The sequence below is a fragment of the Aplidium turbinatum genome, chromosome 6 (genome assembly GCF_918807975.1).
Source record: "Aplidium turbinatum chromosome 6, kaAplTurb1.1, whole genome shotgun sequence".
Taxonomy (NCBI): Eukaryota; Metazoa; Chordata; class Ascidiacea; order Aplousobranchia; family Polyclinidae; genus Aplidium; species Aplidium turbinatum.
Window position 1 is genome coordinate 30561666 of NC_137477.1, and position 18020 is coordinate 30579685.

Below are 18020 nucleotides of genomic sequence, written 5' to 3' on the forward strand. Positions count from 1 at the left end.
TTGGCGTTTTACCGAGAACTTGCAAAAGAAGTCCAAGCTATTAAATAAACCTACCAAACAGCTATTCTGCAATCAGAAACAACATGGGCACAATCTAAGCGGAGGCGATCATTATTGCGAGCAGCATGTATTTATAAAACATAGTTTGTGAGTCGCAAACATTTCGATTGTGAATGCCGTCTAGCGAAAGTGATAAAATGTCGCCTATTCAAATCGGTCTTAGGAGCTGTCCATAAAAGACGTCCGCAGTATTAGTAAATAAATAAATCTTTCTAGCCTTAGATACAGCTTTTTTTTATTTTACAGGATATAGCCAATTTGAATCTTTGTTACTGTGATTTCCTTTTGTACAAAACTTGACGAAAACTTTTGCACGATGAGAACTAGTAAATTATTAAATAACACCCTTGTGTTCATACTTGGGGCAATGTTTTCATTCCTTGGGATGTACTGCTGGCAACCATGTCACACTGCAAACCGCTTGTCAGGTCCGTAGTATCGCAGTTTGTGCTTTTCACCAAGGCTAATGTATCATAAGTTATTCTAATTTTTACCTGTTTGAATTAATAAAAATAGGCTGTGTTCAGCTAAACGCATTGTGATTGATAGGTCTATTGCAGTAGAATCAAAAGTGTTTCATTAACGTTTTATTTATGTGCAGTCTTCTGGGAATGTCAACGTTGATTGTGCAGTAATAGGCTTACCCTACTTATAACCTACAAGCGGCAAGCAGAGATAATGTGATCTTGATCTAAGATCACATTTTTGTGTGTGATCTTGAAGAACAATAAGATTAAGATCACTTTAAAAGTTAACTTTATATACTAGATAGAAGCTTTTTTTAAAACTCGTAGGCCTACTCGTAGGCCTAAAGTAATTAGTGTTAGTGGCAATTACTAACATTAAGCCACTGTATATATGATATGTGTCCTAGAAAAAATCGATTTGAAGTTTCAATCTAACTAAGTCAGTGTTGCCATTTCTAAATTTAAAAAGTACACTGTTTTGGTCATAATAAATAAGTCAACTTCCGTATATATTTTATGCTAAGGTATGATAAAAATAATTCAATTTTGTTTTGTGAATTCTAAATAAATTTTGCAAAATTGTTCATCAAAAACTTCAGTTTTTCAAGTACACAAAAAGTGATCTTGATCATCATGATCACGATGTTGATCTTCAAGAAGTTGTTTTGGTGATCTGATCTTGATCTTCAAGAGCACATGTTTTTGGTGATGTTGATCTTCAAATCACCAAAATTGGTGATCCTGCTCGTCTCTGGCGGCGGGAAAGTGGAAATGTGCACATCTAAAAGACTTTTGTGAACGGAATTACACTACGAAGTAAAGTGTCACTGTGCCAACTTAACAGAGAGACAACAAGAACGTGACTTTGTCATGTGGCTACCAAAAATTGAAAAAAAAAAGTGTTTCGAAGTGAACACAATGCTTATTTAACTTGCATTAAGTTAACAATTAAATTAATCTATTCCAGTGATAACAATGGTAAAGATAAAATCAATTTTGTATGTTATGGAGCAGTGGTTCTTAGGCCATTACACAATCCAACACACTTTTTGTGTCAGTATAGTAAATTCCATTCTAGGGTATATTTTGGGTGCTGAATTCAAAAATCAAATCAGATTTTTTTTTGTATCACATCAGGATTTTATGATATCTGGATGTTGTTTTTGGTAAAAATCGACTCCTGATCTATATTGGTAGACTATGGCGTTTCAGGGAATTTGACCCTTTTTGTCAACAAGGTCTGCGGTAAAGTCTAAATACACAAGAGATGCAAACATAATATTAATGAAAACATTGAGGTATTTCATGACCTTTTTCATTTATTTTTTATTTTATTGAGGTCTGGTAACTTGAACCCAATTCTTCAAAGTTTATCTGCTAACATTAAACGTTCAACGCCCTTTTTTTTTCAAGAGTACATTGTTACTTTTTTGGTGTTAAGAAGTAGGTTTGATGGCTGTGCAAATTCCCAATGCATATTTTAAACCAATAGTTAAACCAATGTTATATATCAAAAAGTGGAGTGGTACTAAACATTCAGGCGAGACTGAATGTAACCCTGCCTGTAAGGGGTGATTTATGGACAGTTCTCAGAAGGTACATTAGTTGGATAATCCACCATATCCAGATGATCCACTAGCCAGAAGGTCTACTATAGTAAGATGGTCTAGGTGATTTTCTTGACCAGCGGACCATCTAGCTAGGGGGCCTTCTGACTAGTGTACTTTCTGAACATTGGTCGGTTACTCCAATGGTCATGATGTCATCATGCACTTCCAACTGTTACAAGATAAAATCATTTCTATGTTTGTGACAAATTTTCAATTAGCTCATAAGGTCTTTATAAAACGGTAACAGTAAGAGAAAATTCGGCCAAAAAGCTAATATTATGAGATAACTTATTATGCAAAAATCTCAAAAACCTGATTTGATGGGTGAAATCTGATTTGATTTTTGAAATCAGCAGCCTCAATATACCCCAAATCACATCTTACATTGCAGACACAATTTTGTTTTTTTTGTTAGTCTGTGTTATTCACGAAGTCTTTGATTGCAAGTGAATTGTAAGAGAACTAAGAACAATGCTAGATTACAGGTCGGTGCGAAAATCATTTTAGCAAAATTAAATGAATTTTGTGCATAGAGACGGAGTAAATGGGTTTAAGAAACATAGTTGTTGGGCTGTAGCAGATCCAGAGGGACGCTTTGTCAGGTGGCTTCTTAAATAGAGAAAACAACAATAAGCTTTTTTTTTAAATTTCTTGCTTGCTTTGCTCGCTCAATCACAATTTATTGATCTAACCAGCAGCATAGAGCAGGTTGCACACTTGTTGCAAATCAGCAGCGGTGATAAGAGGAAAGTTTGTTTGTTTATGCGCCTATCAAAAAAGGAAACAATCAGTAGCCTATACATATTTCTTATTGCAAAGTAAAAATATTGCTCTTTAATTATAATACGTTGACAATTAAATTAATCTACTCCAGTGATAACAAAGGTAGGTAGCCTATGAGGTAAAACATACCGTGCAAAGTATACTTTACAAATTTAGTGAACTATGGGTCATGAAGCCTTTAATTCCAAGGGAATTGTAGAACTAAGTAGGCCTACAAGACTATTAGATCACAAGTGGGCTGCGAAAGTCATTTCAGAAAATAACAAGTGAATTTTGAACCGCTGCTAAAAAGGGTTTGAGAAACAATATTACCGGTACTGTAGATAGAAAAGTGGATGACACCTTCAACGGATTTTTGAAGCTTTCCTGTTGAGTGAAATATGAAGAAAAGCGAACAGACAAAAGCTTGTTCTCATTTATATCGTTTAAAAAATAACAATCAGAATAATTGCTGCTTCGTAACAAATTATGCATTAAAAATTGGATAGATACGCCATATCATATATCAAGGTATCTTGGGGTGTCACTGGACAGATCGCTCCTATACCGCCACCATTTGGTGTCACTGCTCAAGAAACTGACATCCCGCGCTACGCTACTCAAACGCTGTGGGGCGAGGGCTGACACTTTGCGTATAGCAGCCTTAGACCTTGTCTACTCTTCAGCAGAGTACTGTGTACCTGTTTGGTGCCGTAGTGCTCACTGCCATAAACAGCGCCCTGCGCACAATGATAGGATGCCTGCGTACCACACCATTGGACAATCTCTTCATTTTCGTTAGCGTCACTGAGCTTCGTCGCGAAGAAGCCACTCTGTCCTTCGGTCGACGAGCACTGGAGCCCAACCATCTTCTCCACCACAAGATCTCTGCTCTCCCACACGAACACTCCCGTCGACTGAAATCAAGACACCCATTCGTGCCAGCCGCTCAACTTCTGATCAACGAAGCTGATGAACAAGACATCTTTGCGACTGCTAGGGCGGACCATAAATGGAATTATAAATGGAAGTCAAGCACCATCAGACTCTATTCGTTCATCCCCGACGCCGACACACGCCCCATTGGCCTGACACTACCAAGACAGGCATGGGTACGCCTCAACCGCCTTCGTACGGGCGTCGGGCTTTTCCGCTCAACCATGCACCAATGGGGAATGGCCTTTTCCTCCTCCTGTGAATGTGGTGCCGAGGAACAGACCGCAGACCACATCACTAATGACTGTACTATTTCAAGCCACCTAACGGAGTGGTAGGTCTGCGTGTCATGGATGATGAAACCAAAGACTGGCTGCTCTCTAGTAGCCTTCCAGTGTAGTCCGGGAACATCGTGAATCTGGGGTGGTAAAAGGATAGACCCTCGGCCCCAGAGGCTCACACGACGACGACGATGTCCGACATCATGTGTCCGACAGAGAACCTTCCTCTTGAAGTTGTTTCACAAGTTTATTAAAGCCAAGAGTTACGGCTTACAATGCGATTTACTATTTGATACAGTCTCACGCTTGAAATTGGTTGTGATCCTTGACATATTAATCATCAATTAATCAAAGCTGGGGTTCAAAATCCAGGTATAGCTACGTAAGCACGTAACCGCAAAAGGGCAAAACAACTTTTGTTGCCTGTTCGTTGAGATTATTAAGTTTTGATTTCATTGATTGACCATTTGACCACAATTGAGTTCAAGAAAAGATTTTAAACTTGTATTTCCACATTTGTTAACTTTTCAACTCAATTAATTGTTCTGTAATGCAGTTCATCTCTAACCAAACTTGTAGCGCTGAAACCTCAAAAGGATTTCGAAACCAGTTAAATGTTTGACTGTAATTGGGTGAAAGAATGTAGCCATCCATCCAACTTGGAATGGATGGCTACATCCATCCAAAAAAGGTCAGCATCAACAGCTATAGGCCTACTTAATCATGTTGTTTCAAACTTTTTATGACATCTTAATTCTTCATGCACTTGATCTGTTGTAGGTCCACATAAGCGACTTGTAGATATCACTGGAAACCACACTCAAGAAGTAAGTGAAGAAGAATGCCAACTATAACATTTAGCTATTTCCATGACTTGAACCAGACATATCCAATCCATGTCTGGTTGACATAATTGGTATATTAGCCAGACACTTGTAGTAAACTGTGCAAAATTGCAACAATAATGTTTTAATTTTGATGGATCAGTTTAAAAACACATTGGAATGCCAAGATTGAGTTTTAAACAAAAATCCTTGAAGCTGCTATATCAAGAGTAGAAATTCCTCATTAAAAAATTCATGTGTTTGTGATGTTGTTGCAAGTGGTTTTCTGTAGTAGGTTTTGTAATCTGTTCCATGCTGAGCGGTGTAGAGAAGGCCTATGGATGTTGTATTATCTCGCATTTCATGTTGAGTTGTTTAGATTTCCTGATAAAAGTTTTATGGATCAAAATGTTTGATTTTTCATATTTATTTATTTGTTATGTATAAACAAATAATGTTAAATCCTGGTTTGTTCCTAACATAATTATGTTTTGTTGGTTGTGATAGAACGGAGCAAAAAACTATTAATAGCCTACTTTACCAAAATGTATATTATAGCACATGAGACACCTGGAACGTAAACCCAACGACAACATCCCGACTACAAGCGTTCAAAGCAATCCAATTGTTCGTTTCATAAATCAGCAAGTAAGGTTACATCTGTTTGAACAGACTAATGTCTTATGAAGTTTAACATTTATTTCCCCATAAACCTGGCGGTTAAACTACAAATATATGGCCCATTTACCCATGACCTTCGGGGTTTGGTTATAATATAAGAGGTTTTTTTGTTAGATGCTTATTTACAAATTAAATGCATGTAACTTTGTACAATTTTAAATCATCTTTTATAAAAACCATCGTTTTCCCAGAAAATATATTGTTTTACACTTTGTAATCAAGAGAGTAAGCTATTTAGTCGGGGCCGTTTGAACCATCCTCCGCGTCTCCTGGCCTGGGAGCCCCACGTCTGATTAGGTTTCATTTAGGTTTTATTTTACTCGTTTTAGTCTGGGAATGCAAAGTTGCTACAGAAGCATAATAAACAATACCGGTAGCTTAAAAATCATACAAGGCTGCATTTACTGCTTTCCAAACCCCGCCTGGGAGTCCACGTCGTCTAAGGGCCTACGCATATTTAGTTTGTGTCGTGTGTTTAATTGTGTATCTAACATTTAATGATGTGAGATTTTTTTCCATTTTTGCAAAATTTTTTTGCTCGTTTTTCTCGCTCAACCACATTTTATTCATCTCACCAGCGCTGTTGGGCATGCATAGTTTCAAAAAGTGAATTAAGGAAGTAAAAAGTTTATGTGTCCCACAAAAACTAACAAAATAATGTAATATCCTGAAGTAAACACTGCTCACTCAAATAGCCTAGTTAAAGTACAATTAAATTAATAAATTTTAAAAGAGCTATAAAGTGGAGTGTGCCATGAAAATAAGCCAATTGTTACAGTAGGTGAAGCGAAGGTGAGATCACTTCAGATAGATTTTCGAAGTTCTAGTGTGCTGAAAGGCTACGCCGTGTTAGGCTACACAAATTGTTAAGAAATAAATTACGATACTGAAGTCCTTTTGTGGTCGTGAATAAACATTAGAACAAACATTGTTGCACCAAAAATGCCTAAAAAGTGACCAACACAAGGTTAGCCTATGTTTGTCAAATATTTCATGAGGGCAAGCTTTACACTACCTCATCTAACTCAGGAGTGTATCCTCAATGATAGCATTGCTTCCCCTGTGAAAATTGAAAAACGAGAAGATGATATTTTTCAGTAAAACGATTTCGCAATTTCTTTACCTGAATACGAATTAAAATCAGCTTCTAACTCATGTCTCCGTATGATTTCAACTCGGTTTTAATTTTAAAAAAGTTGGAAGCTTACGGAAGCGGAGATTTGTACCGCATCCCTTGCTCTTGTCTTTGCTGTACGAAGAAACAAGTGAGAAACAAAGGAAAAAAGCAGCGCAAAGTTTACTCGATTTAAATTTTATTTAACTAATATGCGGAAGCCATTTCTGAATAGCTCACTCTGTTGGGTATTGCACCTGTACGTAATGAGAAAAGCTGAGGCGCTGTTAGGGTTATACCGGCCTCGTAAGGAAAAGTTTGAGCCTAATGTTAGCTTTACACTGTTATTCTGGCTGGATAGACTTTGGCATAAGACAGGATATGTAAGGTTCGAGGCTAGACTTGATTATAGAATGAATAGGGGAAGGTGGTGTTAGTTGAGTCAGTGGGTTAGTTGAGTCACCATTGTTTTCTGACTAACCAAGCATGACTTCGTGAAGATTAATTGCTAAAAACAATAAGCATTATGGGTAACTGCGTCCATCTTGCTTTAGCAGCCGTGCAAGTTATACAGGTTATACAGTCACCAAAATGTCATTTTTTGGACTAAAAAGTAAATATTTTCAGCTCAAAGTTGATTGGGATGCTGAAGCTATGCTAGGCGTAAACGAAGATAGCGTCAAAGTTTCATATAGTTTATAGCTATCTTAAGCATAGTACATTTGTGTAAGACCGATAAAGCTTTACGTATAGATAATATGTTCAATAATAGTCACGAGGAAGGATTGGGGTTGGTTGAGTCAATAGCTACAGGGCTAGTTGAGGCAGTGACTCAACTAACCCTACCTCAAGTTTCAGGCTGCTGAAATCTTACTTCTGAATTTGAATTGCTAAACGTGCATTATTAAATCAGTTACTTGGACAAAATGAGCTATTATTTGATAAAAATTATCCATTATGCCTACTTTTCTGTTTAGTTTTACACCCTCACACATCTCATTAATTACAGCCTTTGGACAGGGCTGTGTATGGCCCGATAAGGCCTACTACAACAGAGCATTGAGTTCCTGGCAAATAAATAACCCTGGAAAGGTTTATAGTATATATCATGTGGCTGGCATTACAAACCAAGCCTATGAAAATGCTTTTTCCCACAAAAATATTGCTGCCGGTTTTGAGACAACAGGGATATATCCTGTGTACAGAGACATTTTCACTGACATAGATTTTGCTCCAACAGAAATGACCAACCGACCTTTAGAGTTAGGCCTACGTGTTCGGATTCAAGCTGAAAACTGTGCTTCAGAAATCAATGAACACACGGATCAGTTGTCCTCAACCTTCGAAACACCAATATTAGTGCTGCACATCAAGCTTGTTCCAACGTAACTTCTGCTCGGAATTCAGCTAGTTCAGAGACCACTTATGTGTCTCCAATGCAAATAGGCCTACTTCCAATTTTGCCAAATTTGGTTCGCGAAGCAATACAATGTGGCCCGCGGAAAAAGCATGAAAAGTAAGTTATTAGATTTCACGTCACTAATTTCGATAGAATGTGTGAAATTTGGGTCTAGGCGGTATGAAGACTTTTTTTAGAGAAATGGCATGAAGTAGGGCGAAATCGAGAGAAATTAGGGCCTGGTTGCGGTAAAGACCTATTTTTGTTTTCTTAGAGAAACGACATAAAGTCGGGTAAAATAACCGAGGAAAATTTGGGTCTGGTTGCAGTGAAGACTCTTTTTTCAGGAAAAGACTGTGGAAACGGGCGAATTTGGGGCCATGTGGCCTGCCTGGTATTGTTAATAATTTTTGCGGCCCACAGTACAAAGTAGGTTATTCCCCACTCCTGAATACAATAAACGTTCATTGATGGTATAGATTAGAGGTGCCAGGTAGGGGCGGTGCCCAATATAGACCCAAAAAGTTATGCATCTCATGAATGCCATTGCGCCTCAACTCACCCCACCCACTGACTCAACTAACCCTGCCTGTGGGGTTGGTTGAGTCAAACGGTGCTCTATGTTTGAGGTAATAAAAATGGCAATTAAACATGAGATAGCATTTTGATAAATGGATAGTAGCAAGCATACTTCATCACCTTTGTTTCACTTAGAGTTTCATAGGTGTATCTACAATAGGTAAAAAAATATAAGGAAAAATCTGAAACATGGCTCAACTAACCCCACCTTCCCCTACTGGACTAAGCTACTTCAGCAATAGGTAGCTGAGCGGTTTAGCTGAATTTTTGTGTGGCTGAGTTTTTAGTGTTCTCTAATTTTAGCCGCAGCTTTTGCCCGTTCGTGGGTAAAAGCTACCTTTAATAAGTTAATAGCTGTTTATCTGCTCATAAATTTCATACAAATAGTACTCTAAAAGTGTTTCCAGAAAGCACTATAATCAATTCTATTTATTTGAGTGTAATTTGCAAAAATTGTCCGGAGGGCATGCCCCGAACCTCCCTAGAATACGTGTGCCATCGGCAGGCTTTAACACCCACGAGTTTTATTGCTTTCCTTGCTCAACCCACCAGGATACGCCACTGGTCTTACTTTAGCCTAATGTTTCGAACATCAAGTTTTGCATTGTCGTCGTCTTCGATGTGTGAGCCTCTGCGATCGAGAGTCTGTCCTTTTACCGCCCCAGATTCAAGATGATTCCGGATTAAGCTGGAAGGCTACTACAGAGCGGCCAGCTTTTTGTTTCATCATCCAAGACACACAGACCTTCCACTCCATTAGTTGGCTTGTCGTTGATGATGCGGTATGTTCCTCAGCACCAGGTTTAGAAGTAGAGAAAGAAGCTATTTCCTATTTGTGCATGGTTGAGCGGAAAAGCCCGACGCCCGTGCGGAGACTGTGGAGGCGTATCTACGCCTGTCTTTGTAGAGTCAAGCTGGTAGTCGGCGAATGGAGTCTGGTGGTGCTTGACTTTCATTATGAGTTCCATTTATGCGCAGAGCGCTGTTGATGGCAGTGTCAATATTGTGGCAGTAAGCACTGCGGCACCAAACATGTGCAGAGTACTCTGTTGAGAAGTATAAAAGGGCGAGGGCTGTATGAGCAAAGTTTCAGCCCTCGCTTCCCAGCTGGAGCCTGCCAAGCGCTTGAGCAGTGCATCAAGAGTTTCTTCCACAATGACACCAAATGGTGGCGCTACGTGAGCGATCTGTCTAGTGTCACCCCGATGTATTTTGGTTCGAGGCAGAAGGACAGTGATTTTCCGTTGTTCAGGGCATTCAGTTCACGATCAGCTTCCCAGTTATGTAGATGGAAAGCTGCTGCCACAGTTTTGGTTTCGCTGAGTTTCAGTCGTCATTTCTGGAGATAAGCTGAGAGAGTTTTTATATCCTGCCTCAGGGTGTCTTCAAGGTTTTTCCACAACTTTGTGGAGTGGAGAATTGCCAGGTCGTTCGCATATGCCTACTTTGAGGAGACCGTACTTGGCAGATCGTGGGTGTAGATGTTAAAGAGAAGTGGAGCCAGGACTGATCTCTGTGGGACGCCGTTTTTCAGGCGTCTCAGTCAGCTTCCCCATGAGTTGCCGGCGGTGAGGGTGAAGCTTCGATTTCTGACAAGTTGATCATATGGACGATGTGTCGATGTGGAAGCAGTCAAAGCAGCTTGCAAGTAAAGCTGCGGTACAATACGGGGTCGTAGACAGCTGCAAGATTTAGAAAGGCAGCGCTGGCCTTCTTTTTGCCTCAAACCAATCCTCGATGTCTTCAGTCAAGAGTGTGACCTGATCTACGGTGAATTTCCTCGTCAAAACCCAGCTTGTTCATTTGGGAGGAGTGGGTCAATAATTGGATTGACACGGGCATGGATCAGCCATTCGAAGATTTTGAAAGGAAAATTGAGGAGAGATAACGGACGATATCTCCGTTGGTCCTCTGGTGGCTTGTGCGGCTTAGGGATCGCAACTACTTAAGCTCTTCTCCAGATTTTTGGGATTGTAAAGTGGTGCAAGCAGGAAGAAAGGAATCTACATAGCCAGAACTTGAGGGCAGGGCCAGCATGGAGTGCAAGCTCAGGGCAGATCTTATCTGGGCCTAGTGACTTATGTAGTTTCACTAGGCGAAGGGCGGTGGTGTACTCCTCTGGGGTGAAATCTTCGGACATCGTTTAATCTGGTAGTATTTCCACTCGCCTCAGGGCCGGCACTTCTTTTGCAACAAAGCCGAACCGCAGAACTTTTCCATTCCTCTCTGCAGCCTCCATGTAGAGGCTCTTGGTTGACTAGTTTAATTTCTCATCTGCTTGAAAGCAGATGTTACTCATAAAATGGGCACGGGGAGCCACCTGTCTTCCATCCCATTGCACTGTCCATTTATCGTATAAATTTTGTTTTGTTAAAACTCTGGTCCTTCCACAACTTCTTTTTAGATTCACCTCTGCAATGTCGTTAATTTTATTATTTCAAAAAAATCTGAAAGTTGCTTAATTTTGCTGAAATGATAAACGTAAATTTTTTCTTTACATTGAAAGATTTTGCGGCCATAACCTAACCCCTTTTTTGTCTTATTTTTTTGAGCCATCACTAAAAAAAGAGGCCCACTAGTAGATTTCGAGGGGAGACAATATGGTGCTCGCACGCTCTGCGTTTAGTAAACTGCCATTGCCATTGTACACAGCATGTGTTTCTCGGCAGTCGAGTGTAGTAGGAACTCAGCGATAGACATCGTGTCTATCGCTGAGTTCCTGCTACACTCGACTGCCGAGAAACACATGTTTTTGGAAAAGTCTTGATGGCTAGTGTGGAGGCCACACCGGTATGGTTAGCGAAACACAATGCTCGCTGTTCTATTGTGAGTAGTCAGGTAGTGCTGACGCCAGGAAGATCGCTCCTTTTCAACTGTACACAGCATGTTACTAAATTTCATCATAACTGTTTACATTTTGTTTGGTTTCAGATGAAGAAAGCTGAAACACTAAAAAGCAGGCCCGTAAAACATGAAACAAAGTTAAAGGCCTATTATATGTTTAATAGGTAAGTGTTTGTTACGACACAGCCGTGTATGGCTACACTCTAGCTGCTAGCTTTTGAAATTCCTAATTATCTTAACATTTATTAATTATTATAATGACGTTACACCTAAACTGATTGATTTTTAATGCTTATCCTTGAACTGACAAAGCCTAGATAGGTCATTCTTGGTAGTTTCGCATACTTGTAGATTACATGTACATGTAATTAACTACATGTTTTAATGAAAAAAATAAACGTTTCAATATTTATGTTTATCAATGACTTTTTACAGTTTGATTTTTTCATAGACAAGTAGATAAAGATTAGGTTGAATGTAGAAGTCCCTTTTGAACACCAACGAGCGGATCAACAAAAGTATTGATAGCATGTGTGTATCTTACCAAATGTAATTGTAATTTGGACCATCGTTTTTGGTTTTTAAAAATTACAATTACAAAACAACAAAAAGTCTTAATTACAATTATAATTACAATTTCACGAAAATGTGTAACGAATTACATTTAATTACAATTCCATTGTGATTGATCTAGCTCTGATAACTATTGATGATTATTTTTCGGTTACTGGCTGCACTCAAACTTTATTTAACCAACGGCCTACTTGAAGCAGGGTTGTCAGACAGCTTTTGAGAAAAAGAGCCAAACAATGTCGAAAAAAGGGCCAAACTGGGTAAAAAAGAGCCAAATTGTTCAATAATGTTAATAACGTTGCTAATAAAACATAATAACGTTAACAACGTCAATAACGTTACAACATTACAACAACACAATCTACAAGAACAATTCCAAATCTTCATCTTCTACAGTGTTTCCACTCGAATCTTTGGCATTGGCATAAACATTGTCTAAAAAATCGTAATAACACTTTTCAGTCTCAATTTCCGAAAGACATTTATTTAAATAGCTAGTTTGATAGTATGTGCCAACTGCTTCCAAAAAGAGCCAAATATTGAAAACAAAGCGCCAAGGGGCCAAACAATTTTTTTGGGGGCAAACTACCTCTAAAAAGGGCGAATCTGGCAAGCCTGACTTGAAGTGTAAATGCTGCATTGTGTTCTAACAATTCAACATGACGCATCAATAAAGTGAAACAAGAAGTCAATTTCCTCAAAAAACGAGAAACCCTTACGGAACCCTTTTAACTTAAGGAAACCCCACTGCATGTTTTGCGGAACCCTTGTTGAAGAGCATTGACGTACAGTAAACTAACCCAAAAACTATCATACCGGTCAATTGACCGGAGTTATTTACGTTTGTTTTTTGCGATATTTTCTGCAAATGAGCACATATTGAGCTGATATTATAGCTAGACCAGCATAATATAACTTCGGCTCCAGCCAGTGTCAAAAACTCTCTTTTTCTTGATCCCGCAGTCTAGACGAAATACATAACTTAATCTCTAATTTGAAAGACAAAAAGTCAACAAGGAAATCTGACTGTGAAACTAAATTTATAAAATATGCCAGTCCTGTAATCTCATTCTTCCTAAGTAAACTATTTAATTTGTGCATCACTACTGGAGTGTTCCCTGATGCCTTAAAAATTGCTGAGGTTATTCCGGTTTATAAAAAAGGTGATCCGCATAATTCCACAAACTATCGACCAATATCACTGCTATCTCCTTTTAGTAAAATTTTTGAAAACTTCTCCACATTAGAATTTACACATATCTAGAAAAATTCCACCTTTTGAGTGCTCAACAATTTGGATTTCGTCAAAATTCATTCACTGCAATGGCAATAAGCACGCTGTATGACGATCTGTTAAACAATGTGAACCAAAATTTCTATACCTGTTGCATATTTCTTGACTTGTCAAAGGCATTTGATACAGTTGACCATAACTTATTGATAAATAAACTTCAACACTGCTACGGAATACGTGGCACTGTTCTTGACCTAATGAAAAGTTACCTTACCAATCGATACCAATATACCAAATTGTCTAATTCTACTTCAAGCATGCAAAAAGTCCTTTGTGGAGTCCCTCAAGGTTCAACATTGGGACCTATTCTCTTCCTAATGTATATTAACGATCTTCCTTTAATGTCTAAATTTTCAACCGTGCTTTTTGCGGACGACACATATCTAGCTTTACGTGGTGAAGACTTGGATTCTTTACAAACAGAAACTAATTCTGAACTACATAAAATAGATGCTTGGCTACGAAGAAATAAACTTTCCTTAAACTACTCTAAAACAAGCTACATTTTAATAAACAAAGTGCCAAAGCGTACTGTTGAAACTAATTTCAGGTTGTGTATAAACCAAACAGTGATAGAAAGAGTTAAAACAGTTAAGTATCTGGGAATCTATGTCGATGAAAATCTAACCTGGTCGTCACACATTAAACATTTGTCGCTGCAGTTGGCTCAATATTCTGGAATTTTTTATCGCCTTCGTAACTATGTATTAGAAGAAACATTGCTCATGTTATATTATAGTTTAGTATATAGTCGTTTCCAATACGGTATTACTATATGGGGTACTGCAAGTAAAACGCTAATCAAGGAAGTAGACGTCAGACACAATAATATTATTCGCGCAATCACTAGAAGTACAAAATTCAGTCACGTCACTAACTTATACAAATCTTTGAATATTTTACAACGTGAAGATATTTACAAACTCGAAATTGCCAAATTTATGCATAAAGTTTCCAATAATAATCTACTACCTGAATTGCAAGATCGTTTTATAAAACTTGATAATATTCACTCGCACAACACTCAACAATTAAATAAAATGAAGTATTTTCTTCCACAAATAAACAAATCCGTGGCACACAATCTTTTGGCACATCGGGGTACTAAATTGTGGAGTGAATTAGGTGAATGTATGAAAAGCAAACACCTTGCTTTGTTTAAAAAACTTTATAAAATTACCTTGTTAAATTTTTATTAAACATACTTGTTTAGTTAAATTATTTTATCGACATGTAACCTCGTATTTGTGTACTTTGTGTTATTATACCCGATATGATTCATTATTACGCTTATGTTTTTCCTAGCTGGTCTTGATTCATTTTCCGACAAAACCTTATATGTTTCATTTCGATTTCGAAGCTACTGTTCAATCATGCTGTTTATTGATTTAGCTAATGTATAACTTGTAATGTCTAACGCTGCAATGTATGATGTCTGATGTCAGGCAGCACCTTGACTGGTTAACCGCAAGGTTGTTCGGTGCTGCCAGACCTTTCTATTGCTATGTTTTGATTTGTATGTAATTGTGTTTCTTTTTCTCGACTCGTATTAGAAAGGCAAATAAACAATCATCTCTCTCTCTATCATCTCTCTCGCTAGTTTTAGAGTTAGGTATGAACCTTGTGCTCTATGAAGATAATTGCTTTATACTCAAAAACCTCGGAAAAAAGTCGTAAATATACCTAAAACTACCACACCGGTCAATTGACTGATCTGTGGAAATATTGGATAAAATTTTTCTTGTAGATATCGACTAATTAAACTTATTTGACAAAAGCTCTGGCATAGACTTGATTGTCCATGCCAATAAAATAATTTGTTTGGGAACCATCTACAAATAACGCTATTCCTATCTGCTTATCTACTGGTAAATTGATCGATGCGATCGTTCTAGGCGTAACGATTTTCCAGTAGTTCTAGGGCTAAGAAACCACAAGGTTATTCGGTGCCCACCAGTTCTTTACGCAATATAGGCTATATGTGCTCCGTTCGTGTAATCACTCATTTTTGTCTCATGCTAACAAGGTAAATAAAACATCTCTCTCTCTCCCTCTCGCTCTGTAAGTGTGGACTATTATTAGCTGCAAAAACACCATCAACAACTGGTTTACAAAGACAGAACACATTTTTCACATTTTCAAAGTGTTTACGTATTTAAGTAACGCATTTCAGAAAGTAAATTTTTACGATTTTTAAATGGGAAGACTATGGTTGCTGGAGATAGACTTTTAATTTGTTTCAAAACTCAAAAATTACACTTTGCAACCCCACTTGGTGGTACGACCTATAGTTTTTGAAGCCCTATTTGAGATTGTTTCATTTACACCTATTTTCTACAGAGAGATGGAGAGAGAGAGGGAAAGAGAGAAGGAGAGAGGTTTTATTTGTAATTTAAGAATTTATCTTGTAAATTGATAAGTTACTTTATATTGGTTTCATAGGAAAAACATTTTTCGAAGTGATATGAGTATGGAACATCCAAAAGAACCTCTGTATAAGCACAGAGATCTATCTAAAGAATTAGCTTCAGTAATATCGTATGGCATAGCATCCCTGAATAATGGGTCAACGAAAATGAAAGTTTATCCCAGTTACCAATTCACTGAGGCTGATTTCCTGCACGGTAGGAAACCCTGCATTCATTTTCTTTTGCATGACATTTTTTTCTGTTTGCATGCAAAACAGGTCATTGGTTTCAGGACGACAAAAATTGTATTTGGTCTGTTAAAGCAGTATTCCTAAAAAAAATTATCCGTAAAACAGGGCAAGGTTATTCAAAATCGAAAAGAACCCTTGATAAACCAGAACCGTCAAATAACGTAGTGAACAAAACTTAGGTAGGATATCGGAAAAAAAACCTGATTTGCATAAGCAGTTTTCGTCGATTCAATTGGCAATAGCTCTCGCATATCTTGCTTGCTTAGAGTTAGATAATAGTTCATTATATTGTTCAAGTAAATTTTCTCAGAAAATAGCTATGGGAACTCCTTCAAATGTTGCCTTCAAGAGACGATCAGATGTAATTTTTATTAAACTTTCATAGTCTTATACTGTTATCTCTATCAAGTTAACCTATCGATCACGCATAACTTGCATTCCAGTGCTTCTTTTGGCTAAATGCCGGACATGTTTGGCATTTTTTTACTGAAAACTACATAAGGCCTATTATTAAACAATTTTGCGATTAAACAATTAAACAACTACAAAACAAGTTATCAACAAAGGCGAGATAGCCAAAACAACAGTGAATCGGCTAAGCGTAAAATGAGTTTTACAGTGAGCTAACTATTTTTCAATGCCTATGATTCGATATTAAAATTAGGTTGGCAGAAAGTAAGATCTTTTGTAAACCGGAAAAAAATTACAAGGACCGGCGGTTGGGAACCAATAGCTTAAAACATGCAAGGCTGTATTCATAGACGTAGCCAGGGGGGGTGAAAGGGGCCATGGCCCCCCCCAAATTTTCCAAGTTTAGATTCCAAAGTTGATTCCTTTGTTGAAAATATAATAAAATTTGTAGAAATTTATAACGTTTTCCAAGACATCTGGCTATTAACACCCCCAAGGACTTGTTTTAGACACACAGAAAGACACCAATAAATTTTGCAAATCGTAAATCGCGCAAAATTTACGCGATTTACGTTTCTTTTAACTAATTTGTAAAAGCAATTTCAGAATGGCTTACTCTGTTGGGTTTTTTGTAGTTATTGAGTTTTTGTGTAGCTGAGTTTTTGGTGTTCTCTAATTTTAGCCGCAGTTTTTGCCCGTTCGTGTGTAAGTTAACAAGTTTTTGCCCGTTCGTGTGTAAGTTTCTACCTTTAATAAGTTAATAGCTGTTTATCTGCTAATAAATTTCATACAAATATTACCTTAAAAGTGTTTTCAGAAAGCGCTATTAATCCATTATTTGAGTGTAATTTTGCAAAAATTTTCCGGGGGAGCATGCCCCCGGACCCCCTAGAATACGCGTGCCTTTGGCACGCTCTAACCCCCACCAGCTTTATTGCTTTCCTTGCTCAACCCACCAGGATACACCACTGCACATCAGGTGGCGATGGCTCAAATTAAACACTTTGTCATTCTCTTCAATTCATCAAATATTTGGCCCCCCCCAAAATTTTTTCCTGGCTACGCCACTGGTATTTACTGCTTCCCAATCTCCAGACTGGGAACCTACATCTGTCTAGGTCTAGGAGCCCATGCATATTTAGTTCGTGCAGCGTTTTTGGACTTTTAATTGTACAAGTAACATTTAAGACATATTTTTTTCTCCATTTTTGCAAAATTTTCTTGTTCGCTTTCCTCGCTCAACCACATTTTATACACCTAACCAGCGATGTTGGGCATGGATTGTTTCACTACAAGACTTCTAAGTTTACGTTAAGCAAATGTTTTTCGATTACCGAATTATAACAATAGCTCTAAAGTAGCTCAAAATCACAATACAGAATGACTATATTTATTAACTAATACTCAAACTATTAACTTATATTAGCGATTTTGGCAACTAACAGGTCGGCCTTCAGTTAAAATCTAAGCTGCACGTTGTCAATGCCTGTGTATGAAGGTCGCCATGGCTAGAACATAGGATCATG

The 18020-nt window shown here is 37.9% G+C and overlaps 1 protein-coding gene across 1 annotated transcript in view; it reads left to right on the plus strand.

Annotated features, from left to right (window-relative positions):
- The first annotated feature begins 392 nt into the window (after positions 1 to 392).
- LOC145772581 (chondroitin sulfate N-acetylgalactosaminyltransferase 2-like) overlaps positions 393 to 18020 on the plus strand; it is a 31478-nt gene continuing 13850 nt past the window's right edge. Inside the window, exons 1-5 of the mRNA XM_082584443.1 lie at positions 393 to 488; positions 4897 to 4943; positions 5499 to 5588; positions 11645 to 11721; positions 15867 to 16048. Of these exons, the coding sequence (XP_082440569.1) occupies positions 428 to 488; positions 4897 to 4943; positions 5499 to 5588; positions 11645 to 11721; positions 15867 to 16048 (457 nt within the window). The 5' untranslated portion in view covers positions 393 to 427. The remainder of the gene's footprint in view (positions 489 to 4896; positions 4944 to 5498; positions 5589 to 11644; positions 11722 to 15866; positions 16049 to 18020) is intronic.